Source organism: Triturus cristatus, chromosome 6, assembly GCF_964204655.1.
Source record: "Triturus cristatus chromosome 6, aTriCri1.1, whole genome shotgun sequence".
NCBI classification, from domain to species: domain Eukaryota; kingdom Metazoa; phylum Chordata; class Amphibia; order Caudata; family Salamandridae; genus Triturus; species Triturus cristatus.
In genome coordinates, this window is record NC_140589.1 from 700,788,229 (window position 1) to 700,810,458 (window position 22,230).

Sequence of the window (22,230 nt, forward strand, 5' to 3'; positions counted from 1 at the left end):
ATTGGGGATCCACTCAAATAATTACATTGGCTGCCAGTTAAGCAGAGATCATTGTTTAAAGCTTTGTGCCACTGTCACAAATATTTTGCTAACAAAGGGCCATGATACCTTCAGTCTCTAGTAAAACTTAATGTCCCCTCAAGGAATCGAAGATCTGCAGGGAGTTGCTGGGGACTGTTCTAAAAGTAAAAAGTGTGCTCAGGCAGGAGCTCTTTCAGCTACCTAGCGCTTAAGTTGTGGAATGCCTTGCCCTTAGTGGTACATCAGGTGCAATCAGAAGATCTTTTTAGGAAACAACTTTAAACTTGTTTTTTTATAGATCAGGATGCTTGAGAATTTGAAAGCGATAAGTAGGGTGCAATGATCTGATAGAGACGTCTAGCCGCAGATTCCTTAACTTAGAATATCCCCAGGCGTCAGACTGGATCCCGAAAATGTTCTGCAGCAGCACCTCTGCGCGCCGGGGGCGGCGCCACCCGGCTCCGCCCTGACGTCCATGGACATGATGTCAGCGGAGCTATATATGCCCTTCCCGGCGCGCTGACATCAGTGTTCTTCTTTTCCGCATCCGAACGCGGCTCCTGGAAAACAGCAGGTCCTTGGCCTGGTTTTTGGGCCTTCTTGACAACCTCAGGTGTCGTGGGAACAGTGTGCAATGCCTTCCGGCTTTAAGGCTTGTGAAGCCTGTGCGCTTCAGATGTCTGGTACTAACCCGCACCTCATCTGTATATGGTGCCTCGGCGTGCACAACGACTCCAAGGACTGTGACGCCTGTCAGAGGATGAAGCCGAAGTCCTTGAGGGAGCGTCGCATGAAATTGCTGGCCACACGGATGTCCGGTCCGGCTCCCTCCCATCGCTGCTGTTCCTCTCGGGATTGGGCTCGTTCCTGAGCTTCCTCCCGCGACCGCCGTGCGACAACAGGTAAGCGTAAACACAGGCGTCGCTTACAGAGATCCTCCTCCGATGTCCGTGCCGCCGCCGCCCATTCCTCTCACACTGTGCCAGGTAAAGGCGCACGGCAGCCTCATCCTCAGTATTCACCCTCTCCGGGTGTTGGGGCAACGCGTGCCCAAATTGAGGCACTACAGGCTTGTTTTGAGTTGCCCCCTCTCCCTGGTGCGCCTTCGGGTCCCACAGAGGTAGCAGGCACTCATGCCGGTTCTTCGTCTGCGAACGTTTCCCCGGCACCGGCTGTGTGCATCGACTCCAATTCTGGAGCCGACGCGACACCACGGGGCCATGACCCAGAGCACAGCCCTCCCCGTCTGTCAGCGCATAGCCCTTTGCGGCTTCCTGCGCCGATGTTGGAGGCAGCGCCGGCGGCATCGACGCCGGGTACTACCCCAGGCTTGACGCCAGCCCCGGCACCTCGTGCTTCCTACAGACAGGTTGCGCTAGGATTGACGTCGGTTGGCGTCCCGGTTGCGTCCTCTGTGGAGGTCGTCGAAGTCCAGGCGACTCCGATGCGGCGTCGATCGACGTCGGTACCGACGTCGATTCCACTTCCCTTGATGGTTGCTCCCCCGACTCCTCAGGCGGCGATAGGTCTCCAATGCGGCGTCCATCGATGCCGGTATTAACACCTTCTTATTTGGAACCTGATGCTTCCCTGGACTCCCCAGATCAAGGAGCCAGGGTGCAAGTGCCCTGTGTTGCCTGGCCTTTGGGTCAGTCTCCAGCTCCTCCACTCCTAATGTGTAGTGGCAGGATTAGCCTTCAGCCGTCTCCTACTGACAGTTTGTATTCCCCTACACGGATGGCAACTGAATCTAGTGCTGCCTTCGCGCGCGCTATTCAGGGGCCGGCTGCTGTACTTTGCTTTCATCCTCCTGTGGTGCCTCTACTTTCTGATCCTTTATTGGATCTGCTCCATTTGTAGCCTATAGAAGTAGAACCTTTGCTGCCCTTAGGGGACTCTCTACTTGACATCCTGCGTGGCACATGGTCAAGACCCTCTTCTGGTGACCCACTTGATCGGGCTATTGCTCGTAGGCACCACCCTGCTCTGAGTGATCCTCTTTGTCTGTCTCTTCACCCAGCGGCTCAGGGCCTAGTTGTTCAGGCGGCTTTTGATATACATTCTTTACCGTCTTTGCCATTGTTACCTTCCACCAGGGAGTCTAGGTGACTGGATGATTGTATTGTGGTCGCCGGCTTTTCGCCTCTGCCAGCGCAAGCGTCCAGGCTTTAAATACAGCCTGTGTGTTTGCACGCGCATCCTCCGCTCTTTGGGACTCAGTTGCTCACCTTCTCCCCTCCATTACAGAAGGGCCACGGACAGAATTACAGCATCTTCTGCTGCATGGCAGAAGCATGGCACAATCCTCCCTTAGGTCTTCACTTGATGCAACTGACTCTATAGGAGGGGTCCTTGCTCGCGCTGTAGCTTTACGCCGCCATGCTTGGCTGTGCGACAGTGGCTTCCCTGATCATATTCGGGATGCCCTAAGAGATCTGTCATTCAATGGGGTGGATCTTTTTGACCACGGATTCAGCGGTCTCTCGTCTCTTGTCCGGGCTGCAGTAAACCTTGGTGTCCTTTTACGGCAACCTTCCTAATGTACTGGTGAGTTTTAGTGCCGGTTACTGGTTAGCCATTTCTATGTTCGTTCAGTACAGCCGTTTCGACTCTTGTTTTTCAGTCCTCTGACTGTGTGCTTAGCCCAAGAGGGCACCCCTACCTGGGATTAGCCTTACCCTATGTGGGGTATTTGCTGGCATTAGGTTCTGCCTTTGCACTCCTATGGAGCCTCCCCGTGGACATCCTGCTGGGTGCCACTTGTTTCTTCCTACGGTGATCCTTGGACAGCGTTGTTGGTCCGTCTGTGGTGCATCGGAACCTGGGGGAGTTTCCATACCGTGCGGTTTCTGTATCACACGCCTGGCGGGACACCTTGTTGCAGTTGTTTTACAACTGACACCCTTTTTGCCTCTGTGCGGCTAGCTTATTGGTGTAACTTGGACGACCAGCTCCTTCTGGATTTGTCCTCCAAGGTAGTGGATTAGCAGTTGTTTTCTGCTGTGCGTGGTCATGACCTCCTTCTGGCCACTTATTCTGCAGCGGTTTCCATACTCCCTGCGCTTTCCGTACAGGGATTTCCACGCTTTTGCTTGGGTTCATGCTGTGCACTCTCACATGGGCGTGTTCTTCTTGGAATACTCGCTTCTGGGGGTCCGGGACCTTTACATTGACCTCACTTTTTACACTGTTGTTACTAGTTTTTCCCCCCTACTCTGTCTTGCAGGGGACTGTTGTTCCTCTCAGGCAATGGGCATGGGTTACTTATTGCTTTGGACATTGTCCTACTCAGTTTCCACGTTGCTGCGAGTCTTTTCAGTATACTCTAGACTCTTGTGGGGTCACGTTTTCATGGTTTTAACGTTTTTCCTCCTGCTGTATATCTGCTCTGTGTTCTTACCAGGCGGATCCGTGCAGGCTCTTTTATTCTTGTGGTGTCCGTGGTTCTTGGCCAGGTTTGCTTGTTCCGCCAGCTCTTATGTAGTGCCCGGCTTGTTTGGTGCCCCTTTTTGGGGCCGTTGCTGTCTTGCTAATGTGCGCTTCTGGGCTGCTGACGCTCCGCTTCTGGAGGTCCTTGCTTACTTTGTGTGGTTCCAGTATCCAGTATTAGCTTCCTTCTGGTAGGCTTAGGTGCCTTCCGGCCTTCGCTCTTGTTCGTTAAAGCTTGACTGCTTGTCATCTGCCCTTTTTACGAGTTGTGCCATAACGCCAATGTCCTGGCGTGTCTGGGCCTTCGCACTACCGGCACGTTATGGCCGCGGATTGACATCATACCACTGCTGTCACTTGTGTCTTGCTGGTGCAGGTTTCAACAGGGCTCCTTTTCGTAGTTGTACATATTCGACCGGTGTGCGATGTCTCTGTCATACTGGTTCCCGTCACGAGGATTTGCTGCTGGCGACACGTTGCTTCGGCAGCTCTCTCTCTCACACCCTCGGGTCAGCTCCACTTCTTGCGAAGTCATGACCTCCCTTTTTCCTCCAGCATATGCTGCCCCACGTGTCTTTGCAGGTGCAGGCTCTACAGTGCCCTTTTTTTCACTGTTCTGCTTGGTCAACCTGTAATTGCTTTTGCTTTCTGTCGCCACCTCGGGTCCTTTGGATCCCTGAGACCCTTTTTCAAAGTTATATCCATCTCACCTTGCCGCGGGCATCCTGGCTCTGTGCTTTCCTTCCTTCAACCCAGGAATACTCAAAGGGGTTTGTGTGCTGTTCTTAACGGCTTCTGGTGCCTTTGCCTCCCAGTGTTTTTCGCTCTCTTGAGAGCTTTATGGTCTGGTTGTTACCTGCGCTACATTACTGTCCTCACTATGGTTCGTCCCAAAGGTTGACAGTGCTGTTTAATCACCTTATGGACGACTATGTTCTCTCAGGAACTTGGTGGGGTTCAGTCGCAGACCCACCTCCTCCATGGGTATGGCTTTGGTATCTATTCTAAGTAAAGGAATATGTGGCTAGACGTCTCTATTAGATGTATGAGTTACTTACCTTCGGTAACAATGTATCTGGTAGAGGCATAGTCTGGCCGCAGATTCCTTAACACCCACCCGTCCTCCCCATTCTGCGAGGACCTTTTCAGGTTGGGGCTTTCTATTCTCGCCTCCCTTTGGGTGGCTTGCTCTTTTGCATACTGATATTCTCTCACTCCAACACAGACTGCTTCGTTCTGTTTCTCTGCTCCATTCCGCACATTCTCAAGATTAGGCGGTATGTTGGTAGCTTGGTAGCTCCTGTGTTCTTTCCAGCCCTCGGCCTGGATTGTACAGTGTGAAATCTATTGACGCTTTTTCCCACCATCCCGCTCTCCCCTACTACATTGCCTTGTGGTCTTTGCCAACCCTTCAGATCTATTGGCTCTGTACATTTATGGGTCTTGTATTGGGATTGCGACGTCTCTTTCTGGTGACGTCTTGTGGTGACCTCTCCTTAAGCTTGTGTTCCGTACTTGCTCTCTCTCACGGTTTTACTGTCTGGATGCGGACTTTCTAGCCTCTTCCAGGTTGTTTTTCACATCCTTGTCTCCCTTTACCGTTGATTGAGCCTTCGCTCTTGCGGGGTGGTTCTTCAGAGCACTGCTCTGTCTCACCTTTCAATTTCTTCTATTTTTTCATCACTTTTGCACACTGTTCCATATTCTCACAGTTTTTTGGTGATAGCTCCGCGTTCTGACGTGGAAAAGTTTCTCCGACAAAAACTGATGTCAGCGCACCGGGAGGGGCATATATGGCTCCGCTGACGTCATGTCCGTGGACGACGTCAGGGCGGAGCCGGGCGGCGCCGCCCCCGGCGCGCAGACGTGCTGCTGCGGAAAATTTTCCGGATCCAGTCTGACGCCTGGGGATATTCTAAGTTAAGGAATCTGCGGCTAGACTATGTCTCTTCCAGATACATCGTTACCGAAGGTAAGTAACTCGTAAGCTAGGGCACCTCACTTTGAGGTAGCCATGCGCTTTATAAATGGTATTATTATTATCTATATCTTTATTGTCTTTATTGCCTCTTCTGTCCTCTCGTTGTGCCTCTGAATCAGTATTTTTATTGTTTGTGTTGTAATTATTGGCCTTTCGCCTGTCCTCTTATTCTGCTATTTGTGCTTTAATTTCTGTCTGGCCTAACATGTCTCTCTTTGGCCATTGCTTCGCGGAGTTTTTTGCCGCCCCTCCCTGCCACAAACCCCGCCTATCGCTTCCTAGCGCCCCTCCCAGGACCTACTTAATGGAGGCCACAGTGTGACCCCATTGAACAGGTCCTAGTGCCAGCTCTCCCCTCTGCCAGATTGCCTCTGTCCTGTGCTCTGAATCTGTGAGCATTACTTTTGTCATTTCTGCCCTCTCGCTGTACTCTTGTTCGGCTTCAGTTTCTTTGTCTTAATTTCCTTTTCTACCTCCTGGTCTGCATCTGTATCTTTATTGTCTTTATTGCCTCTAGCCCTCTGGTTGTGCCTCTTGGCCTGCATATTTATCTTTATTGTCTCTTTTGCCTTTCTGCCCTCTCCTTGTGCCTCGTGGTCAGTATTTTTATTTTCTTTATTGGTTGCTCACTGTGCCTCTTATTCTGCAATGTGTGCTTTAATTTTTGTCTGCTCTCTCGCGCCGCTCTCTGCCAGTTGCTTCCTGACGTTTTTTGTCACTGCTCACCGCTGCAAGCCCTGCCCACTGCCACTCCCAGGATCTATTTAATGGAGGCCGTAGCATGACCGTGCAGTGGGCATACCGCTGGCGCACCGAAGGCAAGCCAGTCTGTGCCTGTACACGTCTGGACGCTGCCCAGCCTCCGGAACCCTGATTCTTCCACCCCACGCAGCTACACCACCGCAGACCTTCGAGCCCTGGATCCTGGGCACTTTGATAGCAACCACTGCTGCCGCACATCTCCATGCTCCACCAATGGAGCGTTCTCCTGCCAGCACTGCCGCTTCACCTGCAACACCGCAGCAACTAACAACGCCACAGACACCGCAAACACAACTGTGTCTACCATACTGACGGTAACCGACATGGCACAACTCCAGTGCGTTCTACTGAACGCACGATTGCTCGGCAAACACACCACGGAGGTCTGGAACACGATCTCATCCCTCACTCCAGACATCATCTTCCTCATGGAGACCTGGCGAAATGCCAGACATCACTTTCACCACTCCCTGATGACCACAAAATAACACACCGGGACTGAGCCAATGAACACGGAGGTGGAATTTTTATCACGGAAAAAGCACCATTGAAGGCACCCTCACCTATAGACCACCAGGACCACGCCCCAGCTTCTGCAATGCCATCCCTGACCTCATCACCCCAATCGCCATTGATTCCGAGCTCCACATCGTCTTGGGGGATCTTAACTTCCACCTCGTAAACCGCAGCGACACCAACACAACTGACCTCCTGGAAAGCAAGCTCAACATGACCCTCAAGCAAACTTGTCACCGATTCTATCCACATTGCAGGACACATGCTCGACCCCATTTTCACGTCCAGCGAGAGTCAAGTACAACAACGTCTCACAGCTCACTTGGACCAACCTCCGCAATGTCCTCTTCACCATCTCAGGACTTACCAACACTTGTATCATGCCCCCCAGCTGCACGCGCAGAAACTGAAAAAAGATATCCGAAGACCAGTGGAGCAACGCTCTCAACTCCCACCTCCCAGACACAACATCCAACCCAGAACAGTCAGTGAAGAACTTCTCCCAGTGGAACACAGAATGCGCCGACACAGTCGCCCCTGCCAGGAGTAGGAGCTGTACCAAGACAGACTGGCCATAACATTCCTACGTTAAAAGTAAGAGAGTTGCATAGGTGCATCAGCTCCGTCTTGTCTCCATTCAGTTTCAGATATGAAGGCTCCATCCATTTTGCAACCTTCTCCAAACAAGGGCCTATGTCAGGCGAAGAATTATCGGAGTGATTAAGGGCAACAACAAGTTGTGTGTCGTCAGCAGAGGTGACAATCTGGACCCCAAACGGCCTGACTATCTCCGCTAGCGGGCTCATGTAAACATTAAACAAAGTGGGGCTCAGAGATGACCCCAGTGGGACACCACAACTAAGAGACATATGTTTTGAAATAGCGTCTCCCTCGAAAACCTGGAAAGACCTATCGTCCAGAAAGGATTGCAGCTACTTTAAGGCCCCCCAGTCCTCCCCCCACCTCTAAGTCTCTGAACAAAGTGTGGTGGTTAACAGTGTTGAAGGCTGCACTGAAATTCAAGAGGATGATGGCTGCAGAGCCTCCCCATCTAAGATATTCTTGGACTCTTTAACTACTGCTAGGATGGCAGTTTCACTACCCTGTTGGGGTCGAAATCCAGTCTGTGAGGGGTGAAGGTGACCGTGAGACTCCAAAAATATAGCCAGAGCTGAATTGACATGCTTCTCAGCGATCTTACTGATCCCAGGCAGAAGTGAAATGGGACGATAATTCCAAATAAGATCAGGATCCAGACAAGGTTTTTTAGCAGCGCCTTCACCATTTCATATTTCCATGGGGAAGGGACCACTCCCGTCAAGATCGAGGCATTAATAAGCTCTAATATCACTGGGGAGACTGTTTCTGGGTTCATAGGAGGAATTTCCTCCAGGAAGTGCTCACTGAACTGAGGTACGCTGTCCAGAGATAGAGTTCCTCTGGCCAACCACCTGGGGGAAGGAGGTTTTATTTTTTATAAACTCTGCCAGTTTATTGCAACTAGAGGACGCATCACCAGAAATAACAGGAGGTGGGGATGGATTAAGGAGCTTTTTTGCAATGCGACAAATTTCGCGAGGAGAATAAGTTGCCAAATTAATTCTATCTTTGTAATATGAAGCTTGTGCAGATTTCATTTCTTCTTTATAAATTTTAATGGCTTCCCTGTGTTTCAATTTATTGACAGGGGAAAAAATCCTTTCTCCATATTCTTTCCAATCTTTTACACATTTGTTTAAGCTAACGGAGCTTAGAGGAGTACCGTGCTGTTCTGTTAGCTCCGACAGTGTTATGAATCCACTTTTTAGGGAGGACCTAATCTTGCGATGACTCAATCCAGTTATTAAAATTAAGTTCTGTTAGCTCTGACAGTGTTATGAATCCACTTTTTGGGGAGGACCAAATCTAGCGATGACTCAATCCAATTATTAAAATTCTCATTTGCACTAGGAGGATTGGGGTCAGGTGTCGGCCTGGTGTTTTCCGGGGTTAAAACCCAATGTTCCAATGTAAGTTTTGACCATAAACGTGTCTGTCTTCTAGCCGTGCTGGCCGGCAGGGTGGGGCCCAGAGGAGACCAAGTAAAAAGAATCAGAAAATTGTCAGACCAAGGCACTGGAGTAGGGTCCTTTACCAGTAGTGTGCCGCTGCGCTGTCGCGTCATCAGGTCCCTTTATAGCGTGGGCGTGAGCGTCCAACTACTGGACCGCTGACCGAGAGAATCCGAATCCCTGTGCAAAATCACAGAAGAATGCCCCCGGAGCTTTAACACAACTTCTATCAGTGTCAAAAAATCAATAAATTGCCAAGTGTAGGATAAAAACAAGTACAACTATTAAAAAAAAACCCCGAGCCTTAACACAGCTCGTAGTTAATCAGAGTGTGCCGCTGCGCAGTCGCGTCATCAGGCCCCTTTGAGCATGAGCATCCAACTACTGGACCGCCTGGTCAACACAGTCATCGCACGAACTCAACCTCATCCCCTACACCGACCCCCAGCTCATCCTCTTGTTGTCAGAAGAGCCCTCCACCACCAGAGCCAACTTCCACAGATGTATGATGAACATCACCGACTGGATGAAGAACAGCTGTCTCAAGCTCAACACGTACAAGACGGAAGTCCTCATCTTTTGGAACAACTCCTTGCCATGAAAGGGCACATGATGGCCTGCTGAATTCGGTTCAGCCCCTGCCTCGAAAGACCACGCCTGCAACCTCAGCATCATCTTGGGCAGCAAGCTATCTATTAAGAAACCGGTAAATGCAGTGTCATCCGCCTGCTTCTAAACACTACGCATGCTCTGTAAGATCTTTAGGTTGCTCCCAGTCAACACCAGAAGGACTGTCACGCAGGCCCTCGTCATAGGAATCACTGCACACCTCCTGAAGAGACTACTGACAATACAAAATTCAGTGTCAAGACTTATCCTCGACCTCCCAAGACGGGCCCACATCACACCCCATTTAAAAAAGCTACACTTCCTCCCGATCCAGAAGAGATTCCAGTTCAAGATGTTGACCTATCCATACAAAGGACCATCATACATCAAGAAACGCATGACCTTCCATGAACCGAACAGACGATCCCCGGATTCTCTGAGGCAACAGTGGAGGAAGGTTCCTTCTCATACCTAAGGCCAAAACGTGGAACGGCCTTCCCCTGCACCTCAGGACCGCATCATCACTCCAGCAAGTCAGGAAAGGACTCAAGACCTGGCTGTTCGATTTAACAGATCACAGCAAAGCATTTAGCAACTCCAGTACCTTGAGGCCCTCAGGGTTGATTTGCCACGCTTTATAAATACTTGATTGATTGATTGAGTGATCCACGAGCAGCTGCAATTTGCAAAGACAATGTGCCAGGATTCACTCAGGAAGAGGTCAAGAACCATAGGCAGTGGTCTTCTCCCTGTTTTAAACACTATGTCTGCCCTGAGCTGCTGCAGGTAAAGAAGTTCCCCTTGTGTTTCATACTCTTCTTTTCATTCTCTCTTAGCAGTGGTATCGGTCAAGGTTGTTTTATTAGCCATTCCTTTGTCCAGTGGGTGCAGTGCAGGTTGCAAAAGCTGTAAAGGCCTAGGCCTGCAGCATTGAGAAATTTATTTTTCAGATGGTGTGGTGTTGGAGGCTTGAGGGTGTCACAGCTTTGTGATTTGGTAGAAGGCGCAAAAAGGTTGTGAGGGACTACAGTATCCAGATCTTATCAACCATGTAGGTGGTAATGACTTAGTAAACAAGCATTTGCAATGCAATAGGTCTCACATTACTTAACGTTTGTACTATTGTCGTTGCAAATACTAATGCACACCAACAGCTCAAACTTTAGTTATGAAATACCTATTGTATTTCAAATGGTTGTTTGCTAGTTGTGTCCTGGCTGTAAATGTGAGATTAAACGGAAACAATGCTGGATACAGCCATATCTGTTTACAGACTTAGAGGCACTTACAAGTTAACCTAGAAGTTAAGTGTTTCACTTTTTTAGGGTGCACAGAGCGTTTGTGGTGCGAGGAGCATTATTCCATGTGAATGCATCATGAAGCTGGCAGTTAACTCTTATCAACAGACCCTTTTAAAAGAAACAAACATGTACCTGTGCACTGCTCCTGCAGGGAGGGTTCAGGCAGATGGCGGGGGAGGAATGTTCGGAATTTACAGGCGGCCAATAACTCCACTATTTTGCTCCTTTTAACCAAAGGAGCTGAGGTAGGAGGTGGAGGGTGGGGAGTTGGGCAAATCTGAAAGATGGTCTTTGGCTGAAACGCTTTTGCACACAGCCCCAGGGAAGTAGGCCGCTTCAACCAAACAGAAAAGTCTCAATGAAAGTTCTCCCCGTGCCTACAAAAGGTAGGAAGCTGAAAGAATCAGTTAAATCACAACTTTTAAAATGTCCAAATAGTACCGGTAATCACCACCAATGCTCGCACTCACTGCAATATGTTTTTTAAAAACAGAGCATGCTGGGAGATGAGCTATGGCTTCTGTCATAGACAGAGGCAAGGGATTATGAAATGAAATCCAATTTATAAAGCGCTACTAAGCCCAATGGGCGTCAAGGCGCCTAACCCAAAAATACTAGTTGAAACAGATGGACATGCTTACGGGTAGGCCTTAGTAAAACACCACGTTTTGAGCGCTTTTTTAAAGAGGGCTAATGACGGTTGGACCTTAATTTCCGAGGGAAGGGCATTCCATAGGCGAGGGGCCACATTGGAAAAAGCCCTACTACCCCATCTAACTTTCTTGAAGCGGGGGACCACAAGAAGATTCATCTCCGAGGAGCGGAGACACCTGGCAGGGATATAACAGGTTAGTAGGGAACCTAAGGCATCCGAGGAGCCAGCCAAAAGGGCTCTATACACCAAGCACAGAAGTTTGAACGAGATCCTGTGCTGGATTGGAAGCCAATGCAGACTTTTCCTAGCCAAAGTGGCCGAGAAGGTGTTAGGTTCAACTAGAACAAATCTTGCTGTCGCATTCTGCACAACCTGAAGGCGATAGATGAGACCCTTGTTAATATCTGAATACAGTGCATTACAATAGTCAAACCTCGAACCCACTAGAACAACCACTGTCTGCCTACGGGCCTGGGGGAAAGATAATGCACAATTTTCCTAAGGATCTTAATGACCCCCCAGCAAGTGGCCACTAACCTGGAGAGTCATGGTCAATGAGGTGTCAAATATAACGCCGAGATTCCTAGCAGAATGGGACGGAATAGGGCAGGTTCCCAAAGATGGGGGCCACCACTCACTGGACCAGATGTCCTGATTATTACCAAAAATCAAGACCTCTGTTTTATCGCCGTTCAACTTTAGGGAGTTTTGAATCATCCACTCAGAGACTGCCTGCATGCAGTTTCTAAAGTTTAAACGCGGATGTACTAACCGAGTGAGTCAGGGACACCATGATCTGGGTGTCATCGGCGTATGACACAACCTCCATCCCCTTAGATTTCACCAGCCTAGCAAGTGGGGCCACGTAAATGTTAAACAGGGTCGGACTCAGGGCCGACCCCTGAGGGACCCCGCATTGCAAGGATTTGGTAGGGGAGAGGAACTCTCCAAGCTTGACCCTCTGCTCTCTAAGATCTAAAAAAGAGGATAGAAGGCTCAAGGCCGGGCCCGCTCCTCCTGCCTCCCTCAGGCGAGACGTTAAAGTCGAGGGAGACAGGGTATCAAATGCAGCCGTTAGATCAAGAAGGACCAGAAGAGTCGTCTGACCTTGATCCACCTTCGTTCGGATATTATTCACCACCATAGTAAGTGCAGATTCCGTACTATGGAATTTCCTGAATCCATGCTGGGAGTTGTCCAAATACCCAGAGGAATCCAGGAAGGCGGACAGATGGAAGTTGAGGTGGGATTCAAACATTTTGGCTGGAGCCGGCAGCAAAGGTATAGGTCGAAAGTTTTTGAGTGTTGCTGGGTCCAGAGTAGACTTTTTAAGCAAGGGCTTCACTATAGCCTTTTTCCAGGCTGCTGGAAAAGTACCCTGAATCATCGCACCATTCATCACCTCCAACAGAGGCGGTAACCGTGTATCCTGACATGCTTTCAACACTTTCAGGGGACAAGGATCCAAGGGAGAGGCTGACTTAGTCCTGTCCAACAGAAGGTCCAACTGAGTAAGGGAGAGCGGCGGAAAGTGGGTGAGGGTCTTAGAAGGATCTCTGGTCCAGGACTCCAATTGAGCCAAGGCCAAGGGGGAAAAGGTCCCCACAGTACTTCTCTGTGTTTCCAGAGCCAAATAGATATCCTCGATTACAACAAAACTATTTAATGTGGGCACCATCTTTAAGTAATGAGCTTCCTAAAGAGAATTTCTGTTTATTTGTACACTAATGAAAAACAAATAATAAGGCGACAAGTATATATATTTTAAAGAGCAGCTACGCTAGTAATAAATAAGTTAATAAAATGCTTGTAAAGTTGATTGGAAATTAGATGTGTGGCTAGTATTGCTGTTAGCTACGCCGACCATCGATGCTCTGAACGTCCGACATGGAATACTGCAGCAGCACTCTTTGGTGGTGACTGTATGTCCCAGGAAAGATAGCATTGACTTGCCTCAGTGAAACAAGGAGAAATGGAAGGTGCTTGTGGGGGAATGGTAGCGCAAGGGGAGATTAGGCAGCAACAGCAGGAACCTTTTTTTAAAAGCGCAGCCACGCAGCCGCAAAAGGAATGCGAGGTTTGCAGCTGGCACACGGCTGCGCTGCTGCTCACTCCCGAGGCCAGGGGAGAGTGAAGGCGGGACATGCACCCACCTTTGGCCAATTGCGTGCTGTCTTTCTTAGAAAGTTGCTGAGTGAGGAAAGAAACATTTCTACAAAGATGGCATCCATTTGTCATACATGGGCACAGTGTTTTTCACGGATTGGATTTGGGCCTTTGTAACATCCCTGTTCATCGGTGGTGCGGAGGGCGAATGACTTGTGGGCCCTGGTCAACTTTATCGCGGGATAGCAGGCAACACCAACTGCTACGTTTAAGGTTAAGCTACCACTTCAGCATAATTTTTAGGTCTCTCCTAGCGTTGCAGTGCGCATGCGTTGCTCGCTCTGCGAGACATATTTTGGTAGAGGAGATTTCAGAAGCGGACTTGAAGCTCCGTCCAATATTTTCATTGGCTGGCATCATCGTTTATGCTAAACGGTGGCCTCCGATTGAAAATGAGGCTTCTTTGTTACCGCCCTGTCTCCTTTTGGTACGGCCCATCTGGACTGGATCGTTTGCTTGACGGCTGTCTTGAGGGTATTTCTTATCTAAAGGAGGCGTGTAGTGACGGCTCATGTTTCCGAAGTCTTGTTTTTTTCAGCTTGAAAAAAATAATTGATGGTTCTCGCACAGCTCCCTACACACAATGCTGTTTTTCAATCAGTGGCTTTTGATTAAATAAAATTGTGTGTAGATCCAGTGTTCTTCTCTCCGTGACTTTGTCATTTGGTTGTCCGAGTGTGGATCGCAGATGCAATTAAAGGTGATGCTCTGACGGGGGAATCACGGCGTCTGTGTCTTGTCGGTTCCTTGCACTCCCTGGCTGGGTGAGATGAGACGCAGCGTGCTGCATGTCTCGAGCTGATTAACATAATGAGTGGACTGGCTCTTTGCACCTGGTCATAAGTGTGTCTGGGGCTGGCTATATGGTGCCCGCAGTGCAAGCAGACAGCTCTACGGCCAGGAGGTGTGCGCAAAGAGACCTGCCCCGCGCCGCATTGATCCCCTTCAAGGATGGCAAACTGATGAAATCTGTTTAGCCCCACTGTGAGGGGAGGGAGGTGAGGGCTCTGAGTGGATACTGCTACTCATACACAAGACTGCCCTCCCCCGAGTCTCATCTGTTTAAGGGAGGCACTCTGGCCTCATCCCAGCAGACGCAGCAGCAGCAGCCGGACCGTGCGGACTATCACTAGCAGCTCTCCACCGGCGAAGAGAGGGCCAGGCGCTCCCGGGCGACTATGGGACAGACGGGTGCACCCCAAAACTGACGATTATACTTTTAAGCGGGAGTAGAGAGTGTCTGAATTATTATAGATTTTCTGTTTGGATCGGGGCGTTTAAAGCCAACATGAAACAGAAGCTGGAGACGGTGTTCTTAAGACTTTTAACGTGGAGGAGCTAGGACCAGCTCTGCGCCATCGACGAGGCTCTGAACCCGGCCTGCGAGGCCGAGCTGAAGGTGAGTGAGGCTGGATGGAGGGCCGCTGGGGCAGCGCCCTTCCTACTTCTCTGTGCTACACAGTGCGGTGCTATTTAATATGTTCCATGTATTGCTTTCTTACATATTTTTACGTGCTGCATATTGTAAACAGGTTGCTTGTGTCCAGAAATCTAACACTGTTCATACGCCAGGATAAAATCAAACCCTGATATCTAGATTTATTTATCCAGATATTTTATTTTACTTTCTTTTGTCTAACGTAGTATTGTAGTACTTGTTAAAATGGTAAAGAGCAGAACATGCAAAAAAACGTGGTGTTTAATTATTTTGTATTATGAAGATCCCTAACGAGGCAGCTCACTCGCTTTTTACACTACATTATTCCCGCTCTCTAAGAATTCTCTAAACGTTTACCGTTCATTTGGCTCTTGCTAATTCCCAGAAGCACGAAAAGGGGTTAAACTGCAGTTGCACTCGGAGGACCGAGGTCTAATCTCGGTTTACTTAGAAGCATTGTGTGATTCTGGGCACAGTGGTTATCTCCCTCTACATCAGTTACCTTGAGGGGCTACTAGAGGAGGTCATGTTCGCGGTAGCGCTCTCCAGCACAGCTCACTAGTTAGAAATCTATGCGCGTGTTCATTTTGCATTAAGGATACCAAGGTAAGGACACGCCATCATGGACACTGGGGTTACAAAGCTTTTTCAGCTGCTTTAGTCGAAATAAGGATTAAAAGGGGTAGCCCTGATAACAAGAAGCCACCTGGTAACCTTAAACTACCAGTGAATGGTTGTGCCACTACAGATGGGTGCTGGATTCACGTACTCGCCTCCTTGGGACTAGAGGCTTTCACAGGAGAAGGTATGAAGGGAACTAGTGTCCTACTCAAAATGATGGCTGTGTCGGGAGTGACAGATGAACAGAAAGGGTCGGAGGCTGCACATATCGTAAGGTGCAGCGCCTAGACATCATTGACATGCTCCCGCCGGGTTCCTGCAGTTTACGGCGCAGCCTTGCTTCAAGTGTTTTCATTGGTTGCATCAGTGACGACACTGACAGCGGTCACATGTGCAGCAATGCATGTCTCTGCATGCAGGATGTCACAGCAGATGCCGCTTGTGTTTGGTGAATGGGGTCTTTGTCAGCAAGGCCATCGCGGCCACGCCATTGTAAAGCTTTGCACCCCCCCCACTCCCTTCAGTAAGTAAATGATGCAACAATGTGCATGTAGTTAGGTATGTCGCTTTTGTTTATGTCCAACGTCTCATCCATACGTGCACGCGCCCCTTCAGTGTATGTCCTAACATCACAATGTGTACATCTGCAAGACACAAATCGACTTTTTAGGTCTCGCAGACCTAGCGCTGGGTGTTTGCTCTTTGACCTGATATATCTAAAGTGCCCTTTCTGTTGGTATAGATGGTGAGGTTCATTGCATTTTTTAAGCTATTAGTATTTAAAATAACAATGCCTTGTATTTATGTTTTAAAACCCAAAACATAAATAGAAGGCATTGTCACTTACAATGCCAATAGCTCAAAATCATGTAAATGTGAGACCTATTGCATTGCAAATGCTTGTTAGGAGAGCACAGAGGAAGTCAGACAGTTTTAATTATGTAAGGACATATTTCATTTTGTGATATATATACTTTAAGGAACCAGTCACTTACAATGCCAATAGCTCAAAATCGTGTAAATGTGAGACCTATTGCATTGCAAATGCTTGTTAGGAGAGCACAGAGGAAGTCAGACAGGTTTAATTATGTTAGGACATATTTCATTTTGTGATATATATACTTCAAGGAACCATTCACTGCGTAGCTTTTATTGCCAGATCGCACGCAACTGCTTTATCTATGTACCATGCCTTATTTTTCAATAAAAAGAGTTAAAATCTGTAAGGACATTTCACACCAGGTTGCGGTGTAGACTCACAATTTCTCTCACCAGTGCAGGGCGTGGGACTGTAGCTCCCAGTCACATTGCGATGGGGTACCCCCTTGATTCCTGAAGGTGGTGACTAGCATGTTCCAGGTAGATATTAAGTTTGGACAGAGGTTAGGGACCAGCCCTCAGGGATACAGGTGGTGTCAGGCTGAGATCAAGAAGGCCTGATTGCTGTGCAGCAAATCTTGCAGTCCGAAATTGTTAATAGATGTAAATAATTTTTGCGAATTTAGGAAGGTGCAACTGTTCGCTAGATATGTTTCATTTCCTGTGATCTGTTAAGATTGGATTGCCATGATAGGTGTTTGTTTTAACAGATAAAAATACTTGATGACAAAGTTTTGATGCAATGTTATGTTTCTGTTGATAAAAATGACCTGTTGGTACTCAATTCAAAAGTGAGTTTCCAATCATGTCATTGATTCGACTCAGTTGGAGCAGCTCTGGATCCATATCTGGGAGGAGATACCTTGGCCTGTGAAATTGAAGCCAGCCAGGGAGTAGCAAAGGACGGGGTCTAACCCAATAGTACGCTGATAATACGTCTCGCAACAGACAGCATGTACTTTCTAGTAGGCAAGACATAAAAGAGATCTAGAGTGAAATTGTAGGAATGGAAAGTGAGAGTAGCTCTAAAGAAGTGTCTCACTCAGAGCTACTCAGTCATTTATAGAGAGGGAGTAGACAATAAGTATAAAAGTGAGAGGTTCATGAGTGGGTTTGCAACAGGTGAAGATGTCTGTTGGCATAGCTAAGTGAGTGGGTGATGTAAACCTTATGTTCTCCCACACTGGGTAGGCTATGCGTGGGGGTGTCTGCTCTTCACTTGCCTGGACAAATTGCAGGAGACCACGCTCGCTACTGAGGGAGCGACTCCCACTTGGTTGATGTAATGGTGAACTTACATGTTGTCAATACTGCTGTCTGTGCTACAAGCCTACTTGTTACCCTTACTACTTGTGTTGTCGTTCAGATGTTCACACTTGACATGTCCACTTACTCTGTATCGCACCAGTGAATTACTTGTCAGTATTCTCTGTATGGTTGTTTCAAAACAAAATAAAGAACGAAAAAAGTATTCAAATGAGAAAATTTGGCATGTTCTGGCCCAAGCTAATCATGAGAGGCGGGACAAAGGAGTTTCATAGGATATACCGTAAATTGCATCCTCAGGAGGTGTGAGTATTCTAGAAGACTGTTTTTCAGAATTGCACGTTTAAGAACCGCCTCACTGTAATAAACAGTTATTTCTGATTGATATCTGGAATATTAAGTGGTGATGTGTTCTGTCGGCAACCTATATCTGAATTGAAGTCGATTCTGAAATTAAACGTGTCCGATTTACTCCAGGGAAATTGAAAAAACTCAGGAAATAATAGCCAAATTAATTATTTTTCAAAATTTGAACTCGCTGGAAGAGCGCATTCTGTAGGTCAGCCTGACCTCACTGGTAAGGAACTGGGAGCTGGCTGCATGAAAATTCATAAGGAATTGTGGCTCTCGACACGCATGAATAGTCTCATTTTTGGGAATCTAAAAATGTTCAAAAATGCTCTCTAGTAAGAATGTTTCTTCTGCGTTTCCAGATGAACGACATCATCGTGACCTTGCGGGACTCGAACCTGAAGCTGACGCTCGCCTTCGGCATAGGCATGCACCACGCCGGGCTCCACGAGAGGGACCGGAAGACCGTGGAGGAGCTATTCGTCAACTGCAAAATACAGGTGGGGGTGTCAGGGCCAAACAGTGAGGTGGGAACATGTGTTAAAAGCAATTATCTTGTTACCTAAACCTCATTAAACCTCTTTTCCCTATTAGGTTCTAATTGCGACAAGCACATTAGCTTGGGGTGTGAATTTTCCAGCACATTTGGTAATTGTGAAAGGGACAGAGTTTTTCGATGGGAAAACAAGGCGCTACGTGGACTACCCAATCACAGGTATTTATAGTAAATGCTCTGCATGTTTACTGAGCTATGTGTTGGCTTCAGAGCAGACATTTTGTAATTGATAATTATGTGTCAAGGGAAGCCAGCAGTTGCCACCAGTGATGGCGGAGGTGCGTACATGTCCTGCGCATTACGTTTTTTAATGTTCCGCGCCACATTCTAAAGGGCCCTGTTTGTTGATAGGGATAAGGCGACCAATGACAGGCTTTTCCACATGTTATAATATCTGCAGATATACGGCTCCGATGTGAGTCGGCCGCTATTTCTGAGCCAAATAACACGTCATTGTCGCTGACATTTACCAGCTGCCTTGATCTGTGGGTATGGGGCAGTGTTGGAGGGGTGAGCAAGGGCCTGGGAGGGCAGAAAAGACGCTAGGGGAGAAGTATATGCTCGTCCCGTGGCGCTGCATAGACAGGGCAGTTACTGGGCAGTACCTCTGCCCGCAACCCATGCCAGTCTCCAGCCGCAGTGTTAGTCCGCGCGGAACGTGTAAAAGTGGCTCCTGTTGACTTCCGGTCTGGAAACACCGGCGGATGGAGGAAGAGTGCTCTGCCACAGCGAGGCCCATTAGTGACAGCTTTTGGGTGGGGCGGCCGGTTCCGAGGGGGCACACGTAGCATGACTGGCTGAGGCGAGATAGGAGCAGCCTGTAGAATCTTTGTGTGCACAGCATTTATTGGGGGATAATAACAAGGGCGTGATACCTCTGGTGATTAATGAACTTGATGGAGAAATCAGAGATTTGTCTACTCACAGTTCTGACTCATGATAAAATAGCATAGAGGGTTAATGGTCCCGCCGCAAAGCACAAAAGTGTATCATGCAGCTGGCAGATTTTTAATTTACGTAGCTAGCTCAGTGGGTTACAGCTTTTGTCACAGAGAAACTTTTGTTTATTGAAGTTCGTAAATTACAATTCTTGTAATATAGCACATTTAGCTATGAGTCAGCATCAAAGCACTGCATGCAAATTGCAAGCAAATTGTTTAGAGCCTCATTGTTGTTCCTTAATCTGTCGTTAGTCTAAGAGTACTAAAAAGTGTTCCTTTGACTAGTAATACTATTTTATTAGTATATCACCCCCAATCATGTTACATTTCAATTCTTGAGTTTATGGGATAGATTTTCTAACACTTTGCGCCTAGATTCCATCACAAAAGTTTTGTTTTTGGGGTTAACTTTCCAGTGCAAATCCTAAATTACGGTGGAAAGTAGCCCTAAAGTAACACAAAGTAGCACTATGCGCTACTTTGCACCCAGAAGACATGCCTTTGCACCCGCCCAAAGATTTTGAGTATTATCAACTTACATTGGTTGAAAGGGATATGCATCCAAAAATTACTGCTCCTTGGTGCACGCGTAAAGTTAGAGAAAATATTTACTTTTTCCAAATCTTTCCAACCGTTCCACGTGTGCTTCACCTTACAACACAATTACAAAGTGGTAACCTGTTTAACTTTGTCAAAGCAAATAATTATGTGCCAAAAGTATAAAAATTATGCTTGACAGCACACACACTACGCTTGCACTGTAGTGCAAGGCTGTGTACATTGGTGCAAGGCAGCCTAAGGTTCTCCAGCACTAGAGGAGAGACCACAGCAGCACCATATCTACCGTGATATGGTGCTGTTGGTCTCTCCTCTGGTGATGATATTTCTTAGTAGATTTGGTGTTGTTGTGCTCTCTCCATTTTATGCAACGCAGCGCAGCAACTTTGTTTGCTGTACTGTGTGAAAACGTATTAAACCTGTCACTTTCTTTTTCCAGACCAAGCACTCTTAACATCTAATGTCTACCAGTGTGGATGACATGTGACTCTTACTCTTTGTAGTCCTCATTGTCTTAAGTAACATTACCTATACATTGATTTACACACTTTGTATAACTGATTGTCTTTGTATAATATGAGTGCTACAAAATAAATAAATTTGAGAGGGGGCACTATTGGAGAGTGGTAGTGAGGGAATCCGTGAAGAATGACGTAATTTCAGTGGAGGACTCCAGCAAAGATACTCTACCCTTTTATGTTTGTCGCGTTCGTGTTGCTGCAGTTTTTGAATGCCTTGAAAGCAGCCAACTATAATAATAATAACTCGTATTTTCATAGCTCTTCTTACCACACTTCTCCTATTTGTCACCACTATAAAGGGCAGGAGTTACTATTACCAAATGCAATAGGATTGATTTTACTGGCTTGGAGAGACAAGAAAGCTGATTCAGCTTTGGAGGCATACAATCTTGTGACAAGCAGATTACTCCACGTTTAGGTAGCGGGCCTTCAGCTCACTGAGCCATGAAGCTGAAATTATGTCAGAAATCCTGGCAAACGTCCTTTGGTTAGGAAGGCTGTGGCTAATAGGTGTAGTTGTTTGATTAAATTCAAAATGGACATCTGATTTCCCACATTACTTGCTGAAGTAAAAAAATGCCTAATTCAGAAAAATAGCATTATCTGGTCCTGTCAAGTTACACCCTTGACGTCTGGTAGCATTTGAAGACAATAAACATTGACGCCTTGGAAGAGCACTGCACTTTTCATGCTGTTTAGTTCGAAGACCTACCAGACAGTACAACTGTCTGATTGCTAAAGACCATTTGGGGACATTCTGAAAGCTGACCTAAGAGCAGCAGCGGCTGGTGCAGGTAAGCACGGTGGGGCGGGGGGGGGGTGGGGGGGTGTCGGCAAACAACGGAATAGAGCAAATTAAATAAATAAATAACTCCTATTCCGTCTGTTGGCATGTCCCCCGCAGCGACCCGCCCTGCCCCACCATCCCACTGCGCTTACCTGCACTGGCCGCTGCTGTCTAAGAATGCATTCCACCCATATTTTTGGTTTTGATGTTTTGCTTCTGGGGGTTCTTATTAGCTTCAATGAGTTGGACCGATGTAAATGGATTTAATTACTGCTTCTTTGGGTATACATCAGATATACTGCTTTTGAGGATCCCTCCAACTGAGAGAGTGTGCAAGCCTTACAATAATTAATAGACAGATACCATTGCAGTCATTTTAGTAAAGAACAGAACTTTAATAAATGCTGAACATATACATTGTATGTCGCCCCCCCCCCCCCCTTTCAAATGAGGAATGGACCCACAATGGAGGCAGCATGGTGTCCCCCAGTAGCCATGTCCTAAGCTTCAGAGTTTTAGTGAACTTTCCTCCCGATGCAAGTTTGCAGTATGTTAGGCCACACCCTTATTTTTTGCAGAGAAGCGAAAAAAACAAGGAACTGTGGGAAAACATTATTTGAATATAGTCACATAATTAATTCAACCTGGGAAGCTGAGATTTAGCACCAAGGTTCTTTATGTTTATAGTTTTGTATGTGGTGGGGGCTCTGATGTCTTGCCACTGATTCCCCTACCCCCTACACACATAAATACAACCTTTTCCTGTATTCCTTTGGCTTACGGGTCAAGGCCAGATGCTTGGTTGAGAAATAATGGAGATA

At 47.5% G+C, this 22,230-nt stretch overlaps 1 protein-coding gene across 2 annotated transcripts in view; it reads left to right on the plus strand.

Annotated features, from left to right (window-relative positions):
* Window positions 1–22,230, plus strand: part of ASCC3 (activating signal cointegrator 1 complex subunit 3) — a 2,113,369-nt gene that overhangs the window by 1,771,068 nt on the left and 320,071 nt on the right. For both annotated transcript variants that reach the window (XM_085611187.1, XM_085611188.1), the window contains exons 31-32: window positions 18,409–18,546; window positions 18,641–18,761. In XM_085611187.1, coding sequence (XP_085467313.1) covers window positions 18,409–18,546; window positions 18,641–18,761 — 259 coding nt within the window. The remainder of the gene's footprint in view (window positions 1–18,408; window positions 18,547–18,640; window positions 18,762–22,230) is intronic.